At 36.8% G+C, this 20,592-nt stretch overlaps 5 protein-coding genes across 7 annotated transcripts; 3 read left to right on the forward strand and 2 right to left on the reverse strand.

The window, feature by feature from the left end:
• Positions 1-218: 218 nt before the first annotated feature.
• Positions 219-3,072, forward strand: LOC125201372 (5'-adenylylsulfate reductase-like 4). 3 transcript variants are annotated; one of them, XR_007172887.2, is made up of 5 exons: positions 219-597; positions 1,388-1,575; positions 1,663-1,787; positions 2,035-2,697; positions 2,911-3,072. XR_007172887.2 is itself a non-coding variant. In XM_048099454.2 (4 exons), exons 1-4 carry the CDS (start codon positions 394-396, stop codon positions 2,475-2,477), a joined length of 960 nt encoding a protein of 319 aa, XP_047955411.2. In that variant the 5' UTR covers positions 219-393; the 3' UTR covers positions 2,478-2,846. The 3 variants fall into 3 exon arrangements, 1 of the variants encoding a protein (XP_047955411.2); XR_007172885.2 differs by lacking the exon at positions 2,911-3,072 and adding an exon at positions 2,812-2,846; XM_048099454.2 differs by lacking the exon at positions 2,911-3,072 and having other exon boundaries at positions 2,035-2,846.
• Positions 3,073-3,908: 836 nt separating this feature from the next.
• Positions 3,909-7,212, forward strand: LOC125201442 (14-3-3 protein 7-like). The gene is made up of 7 exons (XM_048099555.2): positions 3,909-4,069; positions 5,293-5,599; positions 5,796-5,883; positions 6,096-6,205; positions 6,549-6,697; positions 6,923-6,954; positions 7,036-7,212. The coding sequence occupies exons 1-7, from the start codon at positions 4,003-4,005 to the stop codon at positions 7,039-7,041; spliced, it is 759 nt and encodes a 252-aa protein (XP_047955512.1). The 5' UTR covers positions 3,909-4,002; the 3' UTR covers positions 7,042-7,212.
• Positions 7,213-11,082: 3,870 nt separating this feature from the next.
• Positions 11,083-11,961, reverse strand: LOC148932925 (putative B3 domain-containing protein At5g66980). The gene is made up of 4 exons (XM_089063866.1): positions 11,918-11,961; positions 11,765-11,840; positions 11,414-11,678; positions 11,083-11,326 (listed from the first exon to the last, which is right to left on the reverse strand). The coding sequence occupies exons 1-4, from the start codon at positions 11,950-11,952 to the stop codon at positions 11,250-11,252; spliced, it is 453 nt and encodes a 150-aa protein (XP_088919992.1). The 5' UTR covers positions 11,953-11,961; the 3' UTR covers positions 11,083-11,249.
• Positions 11,962-14,448: 2,487 nt separating this feature from the next.
• LOC148932926 (uncharacterized) lies at positions 14,449-15,308 on the reverse strand. The gene is made up of 2 exons (XM_089063559.1): positions 15,267-15,308; positions 14,449-15,190 (listed from the first exon to the last, which is right to left on the reverse strand). The coding sequence occupies exons 1-2, from the start codon at positions 15,306-15,308 to the stop codon at positions 14,585-14,587; spliced, it is 648 nt and encodes a 215-aa protein (XP_088919685.1). The 3' UTR covers positions 14,449-14,584.
• A 2,499-nt stretch (positions 15,309-17,807) lies between these two features.
• LOC125200426 (uncharacterized) lies at positions 17,808-18,865 on the forward strand. Its single transcript, XM_089065288.1, has 2 exons — positions 17,808-18,234; positions 18,321-18,865. Exons 1-2 carry the CDS (start codon positions 17,808-17,810, stop codon positions 18,863-18,865), a joined length of 972 nt encoding a protein of 323 aa, XP_088921414.1.
• Positions 18,866-20,592: the final 1,727 nt, after the last annotated feature.

Below are 20,592 nucleotides of genomic sequence, written 5' to 3' on the forward strand. Positions count from 1 at the left end.
GTAGGACCCACATTCCACTAACTTTTTCAACTCATTTTTCATTATACTCCATTCTTAACAATCTGTGCCGGGTTAAAGTGAAATCATATTGGTAGGACAGATAGAGTATTAAGCAATACGAGTACTAATATCATAAACTCATAGTTGTTCCTGGATATTGCAAATTTTTAAAAATAAATAAAACTATATATACAGAAATAATAAAATAATAAAAAATAAATAGGTGGGTGAGCGAAAGAGAGAGGAGACAGGTTGGAAGGAGAAAAGCTGAAACCAAAAAATATTAATGGTGTAGATGCTAAAACGCGCCGTGTTCCTTCTTCACCACCGCCTCCCGTCTTCAGCCTCCTCAGCTCTCCAGACCCTGATTCACTCGATTAATCGATTCCGAAAATGAGGGATCTGCGCCGGATTATCGAGCTGGTTGGACTGACGGTGTTTCTTCTCATCGGGAGGCTAACGTGCGCCGACGCCGTTAGGGCTCCGTCGCGGCCCCTATGTGCGTTGGAAACCCTCAAAGAGTCGGTATTTTCCTCCCGGAGCGACGTTTGTTACATTAATCGGGACCGATTTCCTCATGCCGGCGGCGTGATTGAGGTATAATTATGTTGAATTTTTGTTTCTATGTTTAATTTGGGGGTTTTGAGTGGAATTGGTTTCTGGATATATGCAATTGAAATTTTTGTGAATTGATGTGAGATATAGTGTTTATTTTCGTCGAGGTCACTGGTTGATCACTGAGAACTGTGAGAGGCTCTTTGGTGTGTGAAATAGGGTTTGTGAATTTTGTGAAGAAAGCTAAAACTTATTTTGATGAAGCTTTAGCTCTTGCTGTAGTTTATTTGACTGGGTGCTTGTCAACGCTTCACAATATTTGCAGAATTTACTATGATCCATTTTTATGGTGCATTTGATTTCGGTTTAAGATGTTGTAATTGAAATAGGTGGCTATATCTTTAATGCTATGAAGGTTTATTGGTGTTAATGTTATTGCTTTATGTTAGGAACAGTGAAAGGTTTTCGAATTTCAGCAAAGAAAGATTTGTGTTGTCGCCTTGCCGGGGTGATTTGTGATATGAGAAAGCTAAGAGGAGAATATATGTCTTGATTGTCTTCAACGATCCCTTTTACTTGTGAACATAAGAAAGAATTGCATCTCTAGCCTCACAAGTCACAACATAGACTTAGCATTTCTGCAAGTACTGGAGTCTCGATGCATCTTGAAATTCGATTTTAGCCCCTTTATCCGAAATACAAATGTTGTTCTATTGGGGTGGGAGACTGCTAAATATCATTTTGATCTTAATGTAATTGCTTGAGTTAGCATACACTTGTATTTCTCGCTTATTAAGGGTTCTTATTGCAATAACATATTTCCACTGTGAAGGGGGATGAGGTTGCATTGCAGAAGGCGCTGCATATGGTCCACAAACACGAAAATGACTATGTGTCTGTCCTCTTTTACTCGGCTTGGTGTCCTTTCTCCGGAACATTTAGACCAAAGCTTTCCATTTTGTCTTCCATATATCCTTCAATCCCTCACTTTGCAATTGAAGAATCGTCGGTCCGGCCAAGGTTAGATTATCGATACCTCCATTCCTGTGTTCTGCTTGATATTGTAGGAATGATCAAAGTCTAAATGAAAATCATGTCTACTTTCAGTATCCTGTCAAAATACGGAGTTTATGGGTTTCCTACCTTGATACTTCTAAACTCTACCATGCGCATGCGATATCAGGGCTCTCGCACTATGGACTCTCTAATTTCTTTCTATGGTGATGTTACGGGTAAGGTTATCAAAGAGCACTGGTATTGGTTAATGTTAGTGCCCTAAAATTTCTGGATCAGATTTTTGCTGCAGTAGACATTGTTTTCTTTAAAACGTGTTAAATCGCTACTCTGGAAAATATCTGCTATAACTCCCAGATGACTAAACTGATACTCCTAAAGAAAGCTTTTTTATGCTCTGTAAGGTTTTGATATAAATCTCATTTGCTTGAAGATTTAAACCTTGAAACCCGTCTAAAAATTCAGGCTTGAAGGCGTCGTCAGCTGATCCAATGTATTTGGAAAAGATTGGATGCCCAGGATCTGAGGAAATGCACAACACTCACCAGGAAACGTGCCCTTTCCCATGGGCCCGATCACCCGAGAATTTGCTGCAGCAGGAAACGTATTTAGCCTTAGCAACGATGTTTGTCATCATGAGGTTGCTTTACTACACTTTCCCAACTCTACGCAGCTACGGTCAACTGGCTTGGAGGAGGTACATCATAAACGCGAGCTTCAGTGGCTTGTGGGAGCATTCCGTTGTCCACATCAGTCGACTCCTGCAGCTGTTCAAGTCTCTGAACGAGCCAGGCAAGAAAAGCAATCTGCAGGAAGGAGCAAAGAACGCCAAGGCTTGGGCGTCCAAGTCTCTAGCAACTGTCTCGTTTGGGGATGCTAGCTCAAGTCGTAGTAATAATGCTCAGTAATCACAGCTAACTTCTATCTATGTACATTTCTTGGTAGCAGCTGTTCAAGTAGACAAAGATATCTCATAGCATCATCAGAGTTCGGGCTACACAAGGTCTTAACTCTTACTGGACCAACGCCCCAATCAAGCCTTGTCATCAGGAACAACGACGTGGTCAAGTGCATTCACAGCCGTCTCCTTGCACAAGCCACAATCCAGGTTCGGTGCTCGCTATTTAGGTAGGGGCGCGTAAGTGTTTCTGCAGTGATGATATATTCTTGTAACATAGTGCTGATTTTGTGTCATCATCCTAAAGAATTGTTAAGAGCATATTTTTACCTCCATTTGTGTAGCTTCCATTATTTATGCATCTTCGAGTTTCGAATTCCATCTTTCGACGTTCCAGTTTTTGTCTGGATGAATATTTCCTATTCTCCCTTTTCACGTACAAGGGAGAAATGGTGGCCGTGGCAGAGGTGGACGATGGCGAGTGGTTGTGGAGGTAGCAGTGAACATGGTGTGAGAGTGGAGAAGATGGAAGGATTAGGTCTTTTTATTGATTTCTTACTTTCTAGCATAAACTCTATACAATAAGATACCATGATCTTGCCAAATTTGGTTCGTTTTGGCTACATACTTAATGCGAGTATCACTATCGTTTAGTCCACATTTGGTCGACATTTAACCAATTTTTAACTGATATTTAATTAACTATCATTCCAAATAAAATCGAATTAAAGTATAGACACATCGAATCATATCTTTCAACAAAATTAAAATGTAAAGTAGCAATAATTATATCATTATTAAGTGACTAAGTTTATCACAACCAACCAACTATTTAAAAAGCAGATCATCTCAACAAGTACAAACTTTTATGTGAAATTCAGAATTTAATACTATATTATTCATTTTATTATTTTAATTCATCTCCAAAATTTCTTTTGTTAACCACCTCACCACGTCTTATATTTTCATTTTACTAATATCAATTTATTTACATAAACCCTTTTTAGCTAGGTCGCATATTTTTTATTGTCTCATTGTACTTAAGTCATTTCATTTTTTTGTTAACACAAATTTTCTTTAATTTCATACCCAAAAAAATACCTCAACTACATATATAGGCGTATTTATATAAAAAATCAGCTAATAATAATATGGAATTGGACTTTATTGTTGTCTAATAAAAATCTACAATAAGTATATTGCTAAAAATATTTGAAAATATATGAATTTAATATGGTATTTTGTGATGACTCGTTGGTGACAAAGCAGCAATAATTTAGATGCCAATCGCATGCGCCGATATGTGACTGAGGTCAAAACGGTCAATGCCGCAGTTTCACATTTAATCAACGGCTGTGAGCGTGCTCGATCTCCCAAACCGACGGCTGAGATGAATCGCCCAGTTTTTCACTCGAGCAATACAGTTACCTCCACCAACAACGCCATAAAAGTCGTCTGATTCTAGAGAGATATAAAAGATCGTGCACTTCGCTTTTCCACTCTTAGAATCCAGAGAGAGAGAGAGAGAGAGAGAGATGGAGAAGGAGAGAGAGCAGCAGGTTTACTTGGCGAGGCTCGCTGAGCAAGCTGAGAGATACGATGGTAAACTTCTCGCGCTACTGTCATTTTGATTTTGATTTTGATTTTGATTGTGTTTTTTGATGGATCGTTTTGCTGTTGGTTGTTTCGGTGAATTTCCGATCTGAGTGATTTTATGTTGTGTGAAGCTGAATCTGATGATTTTTCACTTGATTGATGGTTTTGGTTGGGGAATCTGGTTTTTGGCTGGTTTGATTGTGTGAATTAGCGTGTGATTAGAGTAGAGCAGCTCTATTTATATAATTGTGATGAATGTTTGCTGTTTGCTGTTTCACACTAGTGCTGAGAAGCTTTTATTGATTAGTTTGTACCGTGGATCTACCTAATTCGTTTTGTTTGATGTGTATAAATTAATGGTCTACAATCTACATATACATTCATACCTATGTATGTATATGTGAGAGGAATTTTGAGATTAGTGTGTTACCGATGGAAGTTGAGTTGTAGACGTAGTTGGTGTAATGGTAGGTTGTCCGGGGGAATGTGAACTTGTGAATATGCTGTTCAACCAAGAGCCTTATTGATAACCTAGACAGAGAAGTAGATGTTGTTTTGATAGATCGTTATGCTAGTGCATTGCGGTTTTAGCGTGTGGTTGTTTTGGTGAATTTTCTATCTGAGTGATTTTCTGTTGTGAGAAGCCGAATCTGATGATTTTTGCTTGATTTTTGGTTTGGTGGTTTTGATTGGGGAATCTGGTATCTGGTTGGTTTTATATTTGTTAATTAGTGTTGGATTAGAGTAGAGCAGCTCTATTTATTTATTTGTAATAAATGCTTGCTGTTTCACACTAGTCCTGGACACTGCTATTGATTAGTTTGTACCATGGATCTACCTGAGTCATTTTGTTTGAGGTGTATGGATAAAGGGTCTACATATGCATTCATAATTATGTATGTAGATTGAAAGGAATTTTGAGATTAGTGTGTTATCAATGGAAGTTTTGAGTTATAGAAATATTTTTGTTAGACATATTCCTGAACTTTGAATATGCTATTCAACCAAGAGCCTTATTGATAACCTAGACAGAGTAGTTAGGTGACTCATTTTAAGTAGGACATAATGAATATCTTTGTCAGCTTAAATAGCTTTTATGTGGATGTACTGTACCTGATTTTGTGTAGAAATGGCTGACTTTGAAGCTTAGGGTGTGCTTTATTTCATTCTGCATCTTCTAAGAGTTTCAGGGCTTATGTGATGATGTGTTTGCAATGTTCATTTCCCAGAAATGGTGGAAGCAATGAAACAAGTTGCGAGATTGGATGTGGAGCTGACCGTCGAGGAGAGGAATTTGGTTTCAGTTGGGTACAAGAATGTCATTGGTGCAAGGCGGGCATCCTGGCGGATCTTGTCTTCCATTGAGCAAAAAGAGGAGAGTAAGGGGCATGAGCAGAATGTGAAGAGAATAAAGAGTTACAGACAGCAGGTTGAAGATGAGCTCACTAAGATATGCATGGACATACTTGCGGTGATTGATGACCATCTACTTCCATCTTCCTCAACAGGAGAATCATCAGTCTTTTATTACAAGATGTAAGTGCATATTTAGATATTCCCTCCTCACTATTGAATCTAGCATCTAAGTAAGAACACCCCTGCATCTTTTGTTCTCCACTTTTGCTGACTTTACTTTCAGTTCAATATTCTATTGACTTAGATTTGTGAACTTTGTTTATCATTTTGTTTAGTAGGTTGCTTTTAGCTTAATACATTTTTCTAATATGTTAAGGAAAGGAGACTATTACCGCTATTTAGCTGAATTCAAGAGTACAGATGATCGTAAAGAGGCAGCAGACCAGTCACTCAAGGCGTACGAAGTTGGTTTTTTAACTTACTTTTTCTTGTGTCTGTTTTTTTATGTTTCTTGCTATTCAGTAACTGCTAGATGTAAATTACAATTGAAGTGAAATCCTTTTATGTATATTTCAGTAACTTTGTTTTAATGGATAGTTTTCTGGGTTCATAGGTTTTCGTCATACTTTGATACATCACATGATTTATAATTTGAGGAATTAATTTTGCATTTCAGGCTGCCACTAGTGCTGCTTCCACTGATCTTGCTCCTACACACCCCATTAGGCTTGGGTTGGCCCTTAACTTCTCTGTTTTCTACTACGAGATCTTGAATTCCCCTGAAAGGTGTGCCTGCTCTCTCTCTCTCTCTCTCATTGATTTTTTAAGTATACATCATTTTATTTTACAAAAAATTGGAGTAAAATATTTTTGAAATGAATTTCACATTTTAACAGTAGTATGGTCTTGATTCCTGGAAAATCATGTAGTCCAATTGCAACAAAAGTAAAACGATACTAATAGTATTACAAACAAGTACTCCAGTATTTAGTAAAATTTGATCATGTTTTCACAGTTAGTATGGGTTTGACACTGTCAAAGGAAATTTCGTTTGGCCATTTTGGTCGTTCATTGGAAGGTTCACTGTAAAATCTGTGTTTGGTACTGATATGGATGTTACCATCGCCAGGGCCTGCCACCTTGCGAAACAAGCCTTTGACGAAGCTATTGCAGAACTCGACAGCCTCAACGAAGAATCCTACAAGGATAGCACTCTCATCATGCAGCTTCTAAGGGATAATCTTACCTTGTGGACCTCAGATCTTCCAGAAGAGGGAGGTAATCATCTTTTCTTCCAACACTACTTACATCAAATTACCATAAATTAATTATCTTGATTTAACAGGTAAGTGAATCTTGCATTTCTAAAGTACAAAATACTTAATTTCGGGACAATGACCCTATGTATTCGAGTAAAAGATCTTTTATCATACTAGTATAAGATTGAATCTTATAAATGTTGTTCGGTTAAGTTTCTCATCCCTGCTTCTTTATACGGTGCAGGTGAGCAATCCAAAGGCGAGGAGATTCAAGAGGTAAGCGTTGTTAGCTTGAACAAATTTTCACCTTTCAATTCATAACATTAATTACTTGCTTGTTTTAACCAAACTGTACAGAGCTAAGCTTGGAAATGGTGCAGAAGAAGAAATGTGGGAATCATAAGCTTGTGGTTGTGGTGTTGTTTCATTTTTCTATTGAGATTGTTAAATTGTTATGCTTTTTCCTTCAAACTAGTTGCTGAGATCATTATTTTGATCTGGTATAAATCCATTCTGCCAGTTTCATCGTGATTATTTCATCTTGTTAATTGTTCCAAGTATTAAATCTAGAATATAAGTGCAGAATATTTGAGTTTGATTCAATTGCCAATATGTTTATTTCAGAAAATCCCAAAAATGAGTTTCGAAATCTACGGCTTAAATGAGCAAAAGAATAGAAAATCAAAAAAACTTTTGAAAATACAGATTACTTTTGGTTATGTGAAAACAATTGGTACTACGATATTCTTTGAGAAAATCCGAAAAATGAGTTTCCAAATATAAGCAAAATCGAGAAAATTACGTATAGAAATAGAATTAATTTTGTAATGGAAAATGTACCAAAGCTAGCGAACCCAAAAACGTGGATAAAAAGAAGAAGGGTTATCCTTCCTTCGTCCCATAACAATATGGACTTTAGGATTAGTACGTGTTTTATTGGTAAAGTAGGAAGAGGTAGAAAGAAAAAGCAATTGGAGTATTGGTAGTGAAGAATGAAACCTAGTACCTTGTACGAGACAAAAACTTGACAAAAATGGAAGATGACTATTTTTGCGGGGCCAAACTCAAAATAGAAAAAGAAGACTATTGTTAAGGGATGGAGCATGGAGGGAGTCCAACGGGTTTGATTGAATTTCAATTTATGCTTCCAGGACAAAACCATCAGGAAATCGATCATCGATGAAAGAAGAGGCAATTCTTCAATAAAATTCTATAAACCAAATTATAATTTTCATAAACAGTGGCTAAACCTATCAAAATGTGAGAGGCAGGAGATGATATGTTGTACTACTAGGCTTTGTTTGGTAGTAGCCAGGAGCATGGTTAAGGCTTTTTATCTATGTTTTTCTCTTCGTTTGGTAGCAAATTATGAAACCCATAACGGACTCAGATAGAGCTCCGTTCCGTCAAAAAACCACTGTTTCACCCCAATTGTTAACAGCTCGATCTGCTACGGATAAATTTCATGCCTCGAAATCTACAACAAGACAACCAGTTATTTGACTAAAATAGCCCTTCATTTACTCTATTTGTGATAAATTGAATTATTTTCTACCGACAATTGAACACCAATTTGAAATAACAAACCCTCGTCTCCTCAACTATACAAAATTCTGATATTTCTTCATCGCTGAAGACGACGGAGAGTCCCACACATCGCTGGAATTGTAGGTAATTCTCCGAACTTTGCAATTTTCTTTCCCAAGTTATAATATTTCGTGTATTTTCTGGCGATTTGAGCTCTGTTTTGAGTTATGGATTTTAATTTCATGGGTTGTTCTTCGGTTTTGAATTCTGTTTTCTTCTTTGGGGATTCGCCTGCTAGTACGAAGGTCGTGTGTTATGGATTTGGTTGTTTTGTTGAATTGCCGAATTTTTGCCCAAATTGTAAATACTTTCTGCACTCTGTTATTTATTCACCCAAAACCCCTCGCATTTCCCAGTATTTGGAGATGTTGCCTGCGAGGCCTGGTAGTCATGAACGTGATGATGTGTCGCTGCTTGTGGAGGAGTATCACGAGGTCAATCGTGTGAATAGGCTGTTGTTTACAGCTATTCTGGAATGTATGCGCGACAGCCGGTCACTTCGTCAACGACGATTAAATGTTCGGCCTTACCAGATAATAGAACGTGTTCCGGCACAAGTCGCTCACCTAACGCGTCTTGTAGGCCTTACTGATGTTGATTGCATAAACAATCTTAGAATGGATCGTAATACATTTGGTCGATTATGCATTCTACTCCGCGAGCGGACTGGGCTGATTGACGGAAGGTGGGTTAAAGTCGAAGAGCAAGTTGCAATGTTCCTCGGTGTTTTGGCACATCATAGCAAAAATCGCATTGTGGGCTTCAATTTTCGTCGCTCATTGCAAACGATATCACACTACATTCACTCAATTTTGAGTTCAATATTGCAACTTCATGGAGATCTTCTAGTTACACCTGAACCCGTAAATGATGGTTGTACAGATCCACGGTGGAAGTGTTTTCCGGTACAGTTTATTCGGTTGTAAAGCCCGTTCATTTCAGTCCTTACTTTATTAAATTTGAACACTTCTTTTCATATTTTAGGGCTGCTTGGGTGCTTTAGATGGCACATACATAAACGTGACAGTGAGCAACGCAGACAAAGCAAGATACCGAACTCGGAAGGGCCAAATATCGACGAATGTACTGGCTGTTTGCGACAGAAAGCTTCGTTTTGTTTATGTTTTATCTGGCTGGGAGGGCTCAGCCGGTGATTCTCGAATCCTAAGAGATGCAATCAATAGACCAAATGGACTTAAAGTCCCTAAAGGTTATATACTGCCTTTGAATCCCCTTGCCTACTCTTGCTTCTACATACTAACCCTCATACACCATTCTGTTGTTTGACACACTACTGCCTCTCTTAGGAAGCTACTACTTGTGTGATAATGGGTATGCGAACAGCGACGGATTTCTCACACCGTACAAAGGTGTGAGGTATCATCTCAAAGAATGGGGCCCCAATGCTATTCGTCCACTGAATCCAACTGAATTATTCAATATGAGGCACACGAAAGCGCGGAATGTTATCGAACGAGCATTTGGTGTGATGAAAATGCGATGGGGAATTCTCCGTTCCCCATCTTACTATCCGATTGAAATACAAAATAGACTTATAATGACTTGTTTCTTGCTCCATAACTTCATCAGAGGTCAAATGGACTCTGATCCATTTGAAATGCAGCTTGAGCCAGAGAACTTATCTGCGGAAGATGTGCTTGAAAATGCAGAAGTAGATTTCGTTGAGTCAGTAGATCCTACAGCAGAATGGAATCAGAAAAGAGACAATCTTGCCATATCCATGTGGAATCAAGTTAACCAATTATACATTTGTTTGTTGTTTATTTAATCGATATGTGTTGTTGAGTCAACTATACTATAGTAGTTGATATTTGTTTTTAACATCCAAATTGATTAAGTTGTTCGGTTCCATTTTTGTCTGTAGGAACATGGAGTTGAAGCATGACACCGCCGCGGAGGGGCCACCCTGTGCGTGTGGGGCTGGTAACTTGTTGGCGCTACGCGCGGGGGAAGCTGCAATGAATCCTGGCCGTTATTACTACAAATGCCCCAATTATGAAAACCATGTGAAATCTTTTATTTGGTGTGATGAATACCAGAACAGGAAAAGAAGTCCTACGGAGCGGGTTACATCGGGGGCTGGGCAAGTGCATGCTGATCGCCTACTCCATATCCAAGCCCTCTTCATGTTTATGGCTGTTGTAATATTTTTATTTGGGATTGTAATTGGCCGCCTACTTTAGCAACTTCTATTTCTTCGTATCTAGTAGTTTCTGTATGGGTTTGTAATCGACTATTCTATACTTTTGTTATATGTAGTATTCAGTCAGACAATGTAATTGTGTTGAAACTCAATTGTGGTGCTGAAAGATGTTATGTTGATATTAGTTTGATGTTATGTTCATTTCATTAACTTATTTTGCGGTTTACAGGTGAAGACCAATTTATTTACTCATATCATGTTATTTGTATAATTTATAATTGCATAAATATATTTTTAAAACTAGGTACTGAAAAAATGCGCGAGGACCAGAGCTATAGGATATTTGGTGTGGATAATATCGATGTAGTATAATATGTGATATTTTTATATTTTGTTATACACAATTTATGTGTTTGAATGTACGTGCATCCCTATCTGATTAAATTCTATTGATTGATTCTAACTGAGGCTATTAAACTTCAATGTTCCTCTAATTATTAACGAATATTTCACTAGTAATTAATCTCTTCACACTTCCACAAGAACTTTTATTTAGGAGTATCTTGTTCGGTTTAAAACACGAGGTCCTAAATTTATAAAACCACGACCCCAAACATTTTTTACTACTATTTTTTTAAATACCACCTCTTAGGTGCAAGCAACACAAAGTTAACTTTCCAACATCCATAATTGAAAACATAATACAATACAAAACGAGTACATATAATTATAATAGTGCCCCACAGTGCATTGTTCTACAAAAAGAAAGGCACACTAAGTTCATCTCCGAATTCAACGTGAAAATGCACTTCCATGGGATCTACTTGTCGAACGCATCAGCTTTCATCTCCGGTATCTCCTCAGTGTCTTCGGAGTCGGAGGAAGAGTCATCGGTGTCTGCGTAAAAGGCATAGTTAAATGTTGAATTAAGCTTAAAATGACTGATGTTATTGAATAGAAAAACGCCTAACAAGTATGCATTACATCCTCGGGGATAGTAAGGCAGACACCCGTTCGAGAGGAAGCGAGTCACATTGAAAACACGGGCTGATACATGAGTAAATATAAGCATATCGCCGTTGTGAAGGTTGTTGTCGCGCACAAAGGCAGTCCACCCTAAACCCTTGAAGAACAACCCCAATCCCTCGTATTCGACTTGTACGTCCCAACGACGTCGCTCGCGAAGGACGAGTTGGCAGTGGGGGTGGAGACCATTCTCCAGACATGCCACAAAGGATGGGGGGAGACGCTGCATTGGCATAGTTATAGAAATCATAACTAAACTCATACGACAAAACAATATTGAGAGAACTAAACAAATTTTATACACCCTACCAGTTTGTCGGCATACAGATCTGGGTAGTATAGGCGGAAAAATGCGCGAGGCTCTTCTATCTCCTCCCCTTTGCCCCTGCAAAAGCAAAACGGTCGTCAGTATTCACATCCTCAATGGAGGATAGGATTCAGACTGCATTGTTGTTGTCATACTTATTCTTAAGCTTTGAGAAACCAGTAGGCGCCATGGTTTTAATTGGAATGGTGTGTGACGGTTCTGCAAACACCTTCCCCAATTTATAATACCATCCAGTAGACTATATTAAATGCCTCCAACTACAACAACATAGCTTTGTTATGAAAGGTTACTTTCTTCATGTTTGTGTTGGTTCATTACTCCGTCCGTCCCACAAAGTTTGTCACATTTCTCAATTTTCGAATGTCCCACAAAGGAGGAAAAAAATCATGAACAACGAATACCAAGGTTGCAATCCTACTTGTATAATTTAATATAATGTGTAGGAGTAATACTTATAAAATTAATATGCAACGATCAAATTAAACAAGAGCCGCACTAAATAATTATTACTCCATATTAGTTTAATTTATACATATATAATCATTTATACTGTTATTTTAATTCATAGTGTCCGCTAAAACAAAATGCATTTACAACTGTACTTTTGTTTGTCTAGATTATTTTAGTATATATAATTATATATATTTGAGAAAATATAAAGTACTAAAATGTTAAAATAATTAATAATTTCTCAACATAGTTACACGTAAGATGATTGAAAATAAATGCGAATGATGATTAAATATTAGAATACAAAAATATTAAAATTTATTTCTACTACTGTACATGGAATGTAGATAAACTTTTCATATAGTTTTTGAACTCAATTGGTATATTTCCCACAATAGATATTAAATACATCCTTCAATCTCGTTAATATGGGCTCTTATTCCAGTAATTCGTACACCCTCCGTCACACGTTACTTGAGTCATTTATTTTTTGAACTCGTATTGAAAAAATAATAATAAATAGTTAAAGTGGTGAGAAAAAAAAATTAAGTGGAGAATAATGTAGAGGAGAGTCTTACTTATTATTATTTTTTCAAAACGAGTACAAAAAATAAGTGACTCAAGCAACGTGGGACGAAGAGAGTACAACTTTGTGGGACGGAGGGAGTACTTTGTAAACCCCTCAACGCGCACGAAATAGGCTTCTATTGAATGTGATTCAGACATATACCTTCCAACCACTCATTTTGCAGACACCAGATGTAGATAGTCTTGAGATATTATATTGTTCATTCAATACCCTCACCCACCGAGAAGTAAATATGGAGTACTTGGCAGTAGTTGTGCATTGAAGCCATTTTTTGAGTTGTTGTTAAGGAACCAATCTTAAATACTATCACCCCCTTGCTAAATTGAGCACACTTCCTAAACTGAGCACTTGTCTAGACACTGGCAATGTCACTTGAAATTCCCCCACAGTCGGTGTTTCTTTACAATGGCAAATGGACGCAGGAGGTGGATAACCTCTTGCTCACAACAATGATAAGGCTAAGGGATGCATCCAATTGGAGTGGTTTCGTCATTCCCACCCACTTCTTGATGGAGGCATCCGACGTTGTGTACGAAAAATTCAAAATTCGTTTCACTAGACATGAGCTATATGATCGACTTCAAAGTTTGGAGAATCGCTTCCGGTCGTTCAATAATGTGATTGATGTCTCAGGCGTGATATGGAATGCAAACCCGAACACCATCACGGCGAGCGACGACATATGGAGGTCTATTTTTAAGGTATGGTATACTTCGAAGATGTTTTTGATGTATCGTAATTACTCATATAATATTCTGCAGTGATCCACTATTTATCTATATATTTTGTAGAATGACAAAATGGCTGGAGCCTACTACTACAAGGGGGAGCCGGAGTTTAGAAACATGAGAATATTATTCGGCTATGCGACAGTTAAACAGAGTCTGAGAACACTGTTGTGATCATCTCGGACACAACTGAACAACTCATTCACATCTCCGACAACGACGATGCAGAGAACAGCTTGTCGAGGGAGGTTGTTTCACCCATTGGCGTGCCGAAGCCAAAATCTAAACGCAAACTATTTGATGATCAGACAGAGGTTGCTGACCAGGAATCAACAAACAACAAGGCAGCACATTTGGGGTCACCACCTCTGCACAATGTGACCAAGGCAAAGCTTCAAGGCTCTCCTTTGTCAAGCTCTTGTGCATCTTCCAGCCCTGGTGCCTGGTGGAGGAATTAAATGTTTGACATGGCTCCCATAAGTAGTAACTTCTCGACGCATATAGTAGTATTAGTGCTTTTGTAGTTTATGGTGGTTATCAACTATCGATCTCTAGGCATAATCAGTACCTTGTAGTGCAGGCTTTTGTGTTTCACTCTTTTTACCTGCACATGGGCTAAGAAATCCTTAAGTTAAGAACTGATGTAACCAACATCTTTGTATAAAAGGTTGTGTGATTAATGATGGTATTATTAGATATTGTGTGTGTTGAATGCTTCAAGTCTTATGTATACCTATTTACCACTTTGTGAACCAAAAAAATGATGAACTCATCAGAACATATCACATACTAAAACATAGGAAACTTCATTACTCCATTACTTCTTTACATAGGAAACACTAAGTACTACGAAACTTCACCACTTGGTCCTGGATATATGACTGCAAGTCCCACCCTAGTTACTACTATTTACAAGACAAAAGCCATAGACCACATCAGAAGAAGGATTACTTGCACTAGCCATTACATACATATTATGCTAAGACAAAAGCCAAAATACTAGATCGAACCAAGTGAAGTGAATACCCAAGCAACTACACCTGCCCAGCCCGTTTCTCAGCAAGCACACGAAGTGCATATGCAGGACGAGCAATTGGCGGCATCCCCATAAAGAAATCATGACGAGCCGGGTTTGCAACAAGAACTTCACCTATGTCGAAGATGTCCAGCATTGAGAGACCATCAATGGTGCTCAGAACCTCATACACATCCTTTCTCGCCTTGCTCAGATCCACCTCGTACCCAATCCTCGTGGACAACATCTCTAGGCGTGTGTTGGAGTCATCATGAATCTGCTTCAGTAAATCCACCATTCCACCAATATGGGTGGAAAGTTTAGCCCTCTTTGCCTTTTTGGATGTTCCTGGGGCACCACGGTCCACCCCCTCGGGGCTTTCCCCAGCAGATTCTGATGCAGCTATAGGCGGAGATCCAAGGTTAACCCAATTTTCATCCATCGAGCCGACGTAGTCACTATCAGGAGTTGGTGTAGGTGCATTAGCCCGGACTCTGGCTCTGATCGCAGCGTCAGAGATGTCTTCAGCGCCGCTCCCACTAGCACGATCTTTACCAAAGATCTCTTTCCAATCATCCCACAAGGGCCAAGATCGGTTCCTAATGAAACGGGCGTGACTGTCAACCTGTAATAATTGACCAACTGTTAGAATTTGTGTGTCTACTATATCAATGTGCCAATGTGAAGAAGATGAGACCTACCCGTATGATCTGCTCCCACTGCTGATCATCACAATCAACCATGAAATCACCACGCAAGTTGAACCCCACACCACTGTGGTTAAGCACCCCTTGAAGGCTATAGTAGTTCTTTTTCCAAGCGCTAATTTTGGATGTGATGTTGGGGTTCACCTTCAAATCAGTGGTGGGGAACTCACGTCGGAGAGCCTCTTCTACCTTTGCAAGGTACCCGGCTCTAAATCCATTATCGGATTTCCAGCCTAGTGCAGCAAGATCTTTCAGCGTGGAAATCATAATTTCCTCCTCCCTCCGCGACCACACACGACGATGACGTTCGGCAGCCCTTTGCACAGCTGCCCTGCCGAGTCCATTGCCAGCTACAAAATCGACAAACATGAAGGAAAACATAGTATACTTAATCAATCCATGAGTCATAATTAAATGATGGGAATATACCTTGCGGATGAACTCTTCCACCCAAATCCATGCTCGCTACTGCAATCCCCTGAATATAACCAGCGGCATATGCCGAAAGATATTAGAAAAAAACAGAACTTACAAACAAAATAGGAAAAAGGTTAGTTCATCACAACAAAGCATTGGAGAAGAAATTACTGCTATAATGCTTCAAAGGCCAAGAATATTCACCGCTAGTCTGGAGTGATAATCGAATGAGACAAGAGTGTTAAATAGGCGTTCCATAAAAGCGCCAAAATTTTGATTTTTTCCCCACCAAATAAAATTCCCGCCTTGGTTGATTTTCAAGGCGGAAAAAGAAACCGCCAAATTTTTTATTTTGTCTAAGATCAAAAAGTGAATTCCCGCCACTGTGATTTTCAGTCAATAATTAAATTTCACCAAGGGTATTTGTGGAAATAGCTGGTCAAATACGACTCCCCAATTCATTACCAAACAGCCGATTATTTGTATAACTGGGTCCCCCAATTCATATCAAACAGGGGATAAAGACGAGTTGACATGAGGGAATAGTACAATATGTATAATTAACTAACTACACTTCATCTAACCCGTCAGACTACCAAACGCGGCCCTAGTGTAAAGCAGAGAATGTTTAAAGGGTAAAATTTTAATTCTGGGGTTCAGTCTAGCATGGATTGGGCCCATAAACACTTTTCCATTGTGTGATATTATAGTTAAGAGTTTAGGATTTAGTTAGGACAATCTAGGAATTAATCATTTACATTAATATTACCATTCAAAGTTATCCACCGAACGTCATCATTTAACCATGGTTATTGAGAAAAATTTATAAGTTTCTCAACAATTTTGTAAATTATCTTAAACGTTTTATAAGTTTATTAACAATTTTGTATTTTAGAAGTTAGAACTGTCACATGATTTTTCATTATTTTTATTTTAGTAAATAATTATACACTACTTTAATTCTTTAATTTCTTGTAAATAAATCCTAATAACTGGATTTTTAACATATAAATCAAATCTAATCGTATAATATCGGGTTTTAATCGTGTAATATTAGCAATGGCAAAGCTACATGGAAGCAAGGGGTACCAATATACCCCCAAAACTTGTCGCCATAATATATTTAGACATATTAATTTATAATTTGCACGCTCATTCCAGTGGTTATCATCTCTCCCATTAATTAACCTGAGTTCGTCCTCTTCCAACAACACATAATTTCTTTTTCTTTTATTTACGTTTTGTTTATTGAAATCTTTTTATCTTTTTTAAATATTCTAATATGAACTTCAAAATAGAAACCCAAACTAATGCAAAAATCTTTATTCATCTGTTTTATTAAATCTTATACATTTTTAAAAATTTTATTCTTTTGTTGTATTTACATTTTGTTTATTCAAGACTTTTTTTTTTAATCTTTTTTAAATATTCTAATATGAATTTCAAAATAGAAACCCAAACTAATGCAAAAATCTTTATTCATCTGTTTTATTAAATCCTTTGGAGTACATTTTTAAAATTTTCATTCTTTTGTTTTCATAAATATTCTAATGCATTTGAAACCTACACAATTCACATATATATTTATTTATTCTATTTTTTTAATCTTTTAAGGCATTTTTCACATTTTCATCATTTTATCTTTTTAAAAATATTCAAATGCATTTCAAACCTATCCAATTCACACATATATTCATTTTTCCTTTTTTTCAATTCTTTTAAAATATTTTTTATGTCTTCACAATATTAGCTTTTTAAAAATATTTTAATAATAATTTAATTTCATATCGTTTTGTCATAATATAGTAGTAATTAGTTTTTATTTTCCAATTCCCTTCTAAATCGTTTCACCGTTTTGGTTTTTTTTTTTTTGAAAATATATAAAATTCGTCGTTTTATTCTAATATTTTATAACATTTGGCCTATAATGATATGATAAATCGTTCCACGATTTTAGAACTTTTTTTATTTTGTAGATGATAACTTTCACCGTTTTGGGTTATTTAAATGATAAATCGTTCCAAAGATATGGATGTTACCATTGCCAGCCTTTTTAGTTTTCCCCCTTTCATTTTCAAAATTCCCTCCATTTTTCGTCTTAGTCATTTTAAAATGCTCATGGCTTTCTACTTTGCTCATTTGAACTTTAAGAGAGGTGTTTTTAACCACTATCCCAACCTGTCTCGGAAGAGGAAGCGGGATAGCTCGGGGGACCATTCTTGTAGGAGATTGGCTATCTCCAGCTGCAACAATTTCTTTGCAGTTGGGTTTGGCAATGGATTTGTGGTATTATATAGTCGTGTTCGAGGCATGAGTTTTGTAAATGTTGGTTTGAGTTGTTTTTCGAAATGGCCAGTACGTGGGATCATTCTCTTGGACTCTAGCAGACTTTATGTAGCTTATGGGAATGGGGATGTTTTTCGTTGGGAGAACCCTGTAGGAGATATGTCCACCCACATTCGCATTTGTAAAGGTGACATGGCTATAGATGGGTCTCTACTCGACTTCTCAGGCACACGGACACATTGGGTTGGACTGTATTCAGGTTGGTATATTATATTTAAGATATGAATACATTTTATTTTCTAAAATTTATTTAATTTTCTAATTTTGTTTGCCTATCAAATTTAGGTGCAGATCTTTTCGTGTGTGGGATTGGTGTGACAGGTGATGTATTGTATTCTGGGGGTAATTTGGAGGTGGGACGATTTGGGAAGATTTGTTTTGTTTTAGATGTGGTTGTGGCGTGCACTGCGGTTGCTGCTTGCTACTTCCATATTCAGACTCCCGGTGACGTTCATGTTCTTATAGAGGGTGGTGTGATGATTGGTTGTGTTGGTGGCGGTGTTAGTTCCGTGGTGCTTACCAATGCACATCGTGTAGCTACCATTTATCGCCCGTCTCATGATGGAGAGATGGGTATCTTGGTTTTACCGCACACTCTGCCACAGTCTGCGCGTTGCTGTCTTAACGAGTCAGTTTGCTTTGCTATAGATCATGGAGGGGCGATTGTTGTCTTCGATGTTGTCGGTGGTGCTCGTCTGTACAGACTAGGCGATAATGCAGCATTGAGAGGCTCCTCGTGTATCTCCGTCTTCCTCTCACCAAACACAAAATACATTATTAACGCTACCGAACAAACATATTTGCTGGCTTTATTTCTTTCATTATCCTAATTATCTTAATTTCAAATCAATAGAAAAATTAGAATAATTTACCTCAATTTCAAGTTGCATTTCGTATTCACTACTCCTTGTATCTCATACTTTGTTACCATTTGATCCGACACAAATTTTAAAAATTGTAATAGTAAAAAGTGAGTTGAAAAAGTTAATGGACGTGAGTCCTATTTTTATATATAATTTTTCTAATAAAATTTGAGTGAGAATGAGTTAGTGGAATGTAGGGTCTACTATAAAAAATAGATAAAGTGAAAGGTGATTAATTTTTGGGGACGGACGAAAATAGAAATAAATGACAGATTTTCAGGTATGGAGGGTGTAAATGCTTATTTCATTCGACAATCGTAATATCCAAAATACTCCATTCGTCCTTCAATAATTGTCAATTTTATTGTAATTACGAATTTTAAGAATTGTAATGAAAAGTTCGTTAGAAAAGTTAGTTGAACGTGTGACCCACTTTTTATACTGGTTTTATAATAAAATGTGAGTGTAGTGAGTTAGTAGAACGTAGAAATACTTACTATTTATAGTAAAAATAAAATGAGAATGGATCCCCCGCCACAATACGCCACCGTTTTGCTCAAATTGCTACAACCCTTTAAATTCTTTTCAATAGCTATCATTTTTCACTGCAGTATCCTCAATTTATGATTTAAGTTAGCGTCCACACCGCTAGTAACTTAATTTAATAATTTATTGAATAGTGCCTTCTCTTATGGTAATACTTTGTTGAATACAAATTTTGTCGTTTAAAATTATTAACTAATACTAATATTATCATAAATTAATGTACTTCTTCCGTACTATTAAGAAATACTCACTTTCTTTTTTAGTTTGTTCCACTTTAAAATATCACATTTCTATTTTTTTTAAAAAATTTCCATTCACATTAATATAAAAAATTATATTTTCTCTCTCTACTTAATGTATAAAATAAAAAGGCCTAAAATTTCGTACCATCCCATAAACGTAAAATCTTTTGCGAGATTGAGATATCAGTAGATTATTCAAAATTATACTAGTAATTAGAGCTTGTTGATAATTTGTTTTGCACTAAAATTTTATTAAATTTAAAAACTCATTTTACATTCAAATTTAGTGATCATTAATTTTATTTTCATTAATTTTTTTCTAATTCCATAATTTAAAACTCAACATTTAACCAAAAGTTATGATTTAATAAAAAAAATATCACTAAATTTTTTGTCCAAAACAAATTATCAACAAGCTCTAATTATGATTTTTAATAAACTATCAATATTACATTAATTTATGATAATACTACTCCCTCCGTCCTGCTTGAGGAGTACCGGTTGAGTCAGACACGTGCTTTAAGAAAGTGTTTGAGTGTGTAATAAATAAATGTTATAGTGGAATAAATAAATGTTGTAGTGGATGTTGAGACTCACTTTTAACCCACTTATAACATATTTTATTAGTTTATCCCAATCAGGACTTTTAAAACGGGACATACGAAATTGATCAATCAGAACTCTTAAAGCGGGACGAAAAGAGTTATTTTAAACGAGAAAATTTCAATTACTAAAATTTAACAAAGTATTACTCCATAAGAAAAGACACTATTCAATAAATTATTAAATAATTTTGTATTCATTACTAGCGGTGTGGTCGTGTGGCTGTGGATGAGTGCAATAGTAACTTTAATCATAGGCCAAGTAAATTAGAGTACTACTACAATAAAAAATGTAAGCTAATTA

This window comes from Salvia hispanica, chromosome 2, assembly GCF_029641045.1.
Source record: "Salvia hispanica isolate PSC_SH4W2 chromosome 2, Shi_PSC_v1, whole genome shotgun sequence".
NCBI lineage: Eukaryota > Viridiplantae > Streptophyta > Magnoliopsida > Lamiales > Lamiaceae > Salvia > Salvia hispanica.

Excerpts from the sequence above, each read along its gene's own strand:
- LOC148932925 (XM_089063866.1), bottom strand. The coding sequence starts at position 11,952 with ATGGCGCCTACTGGTTTCTCAAAGCTTAAGAATAA. Across the intron at positions 11,679-11,764 it reads ATCTGTATGCCGACAAACTG|CGTCTCCCCCCATCCTTTGT; the intron begins GTAGGGTGTATA and ends ATGCCAATGCAG. Across the intron at positions 11,327-11,413 it reads GCCTTACTATCCCCGAGGAT|ACACCGATGACTCTTCCTCC; the intron begins GTAATGCATACT and ends CCTTTTACGCAG.
- LOC125201442 (XM_048099555.2), top strand. The coding sequence starts at position 4,003 with ATGGAGAAGGAGAGAGAGCAGCAGGTTTACTTGGCGAGGCTCGCTGAG. Across the intron at positions 4,070-5,292 it reads GCAAGCTGAGAGATACGATG|AAATGGTGGAAGCAATGAAA; the intron begins GTAAACTTCTCG and ends TTCATTTCCCAG. Across the intron at positions 5,600-5,795 it reads TCAGTCTTTTATTACAAGAT|GAAAGGAGACTATTACCGCT; the intron begins GTAAGTGCATAT and ends TAATATGTTAAG.
- LOC125201372 (XM_048099454.2), top strand. The coding sequence starts at position 394 with ATGAGGGATCTGCGCCGGATTATCGAGCTGGTTGGACTGACGGTGTTT. Across the intron at positions 598-1,387 it reads ATGCCGGCGGCGTGATTGAG|GGGGATGAGGTTGCATTGCA; the intron begins GTATAATTATGT and ends TCCACTGTGAAG. Across the intron at positions 1,576-1,662 it reads GAATCGTCGGTCCGGCCAAG|TATCCTGTCAAAATACGGAG; the intron begins GTTAGATTATCG and ends GTCTACTTTCAG.
- LOC125200426 (XM_089065288.1), top strand. The coding sequence starts at position 17,808 with ATGGCTTTCTACTTTGCTCATTTGAACTTTAAGAGAGGTGTTTTTAAC. Across the intron at positions 18,235-18,320 it reads TTGGGTTGGACTGTATTCAG|GTGCAGATCTTTTCGTGTGT; the intron begins GTTGGTATATTA and ends TATCAAATTTAG.
- LOC148932926 (XM_089063559.1), bottom strand. The coding sequence starts at position 15,308 with ATGGTTGATTGTGATGATCAGCAGTGGGAGCAGATCATACGG. Across the intron at positions 15,191-15,266 it reads AGTGGGAGCAGATCATACGG|GTTGACAGTCACGCCCGTTT; the intron begins GTAGGTCTCATC and ends CAATTATTACAG.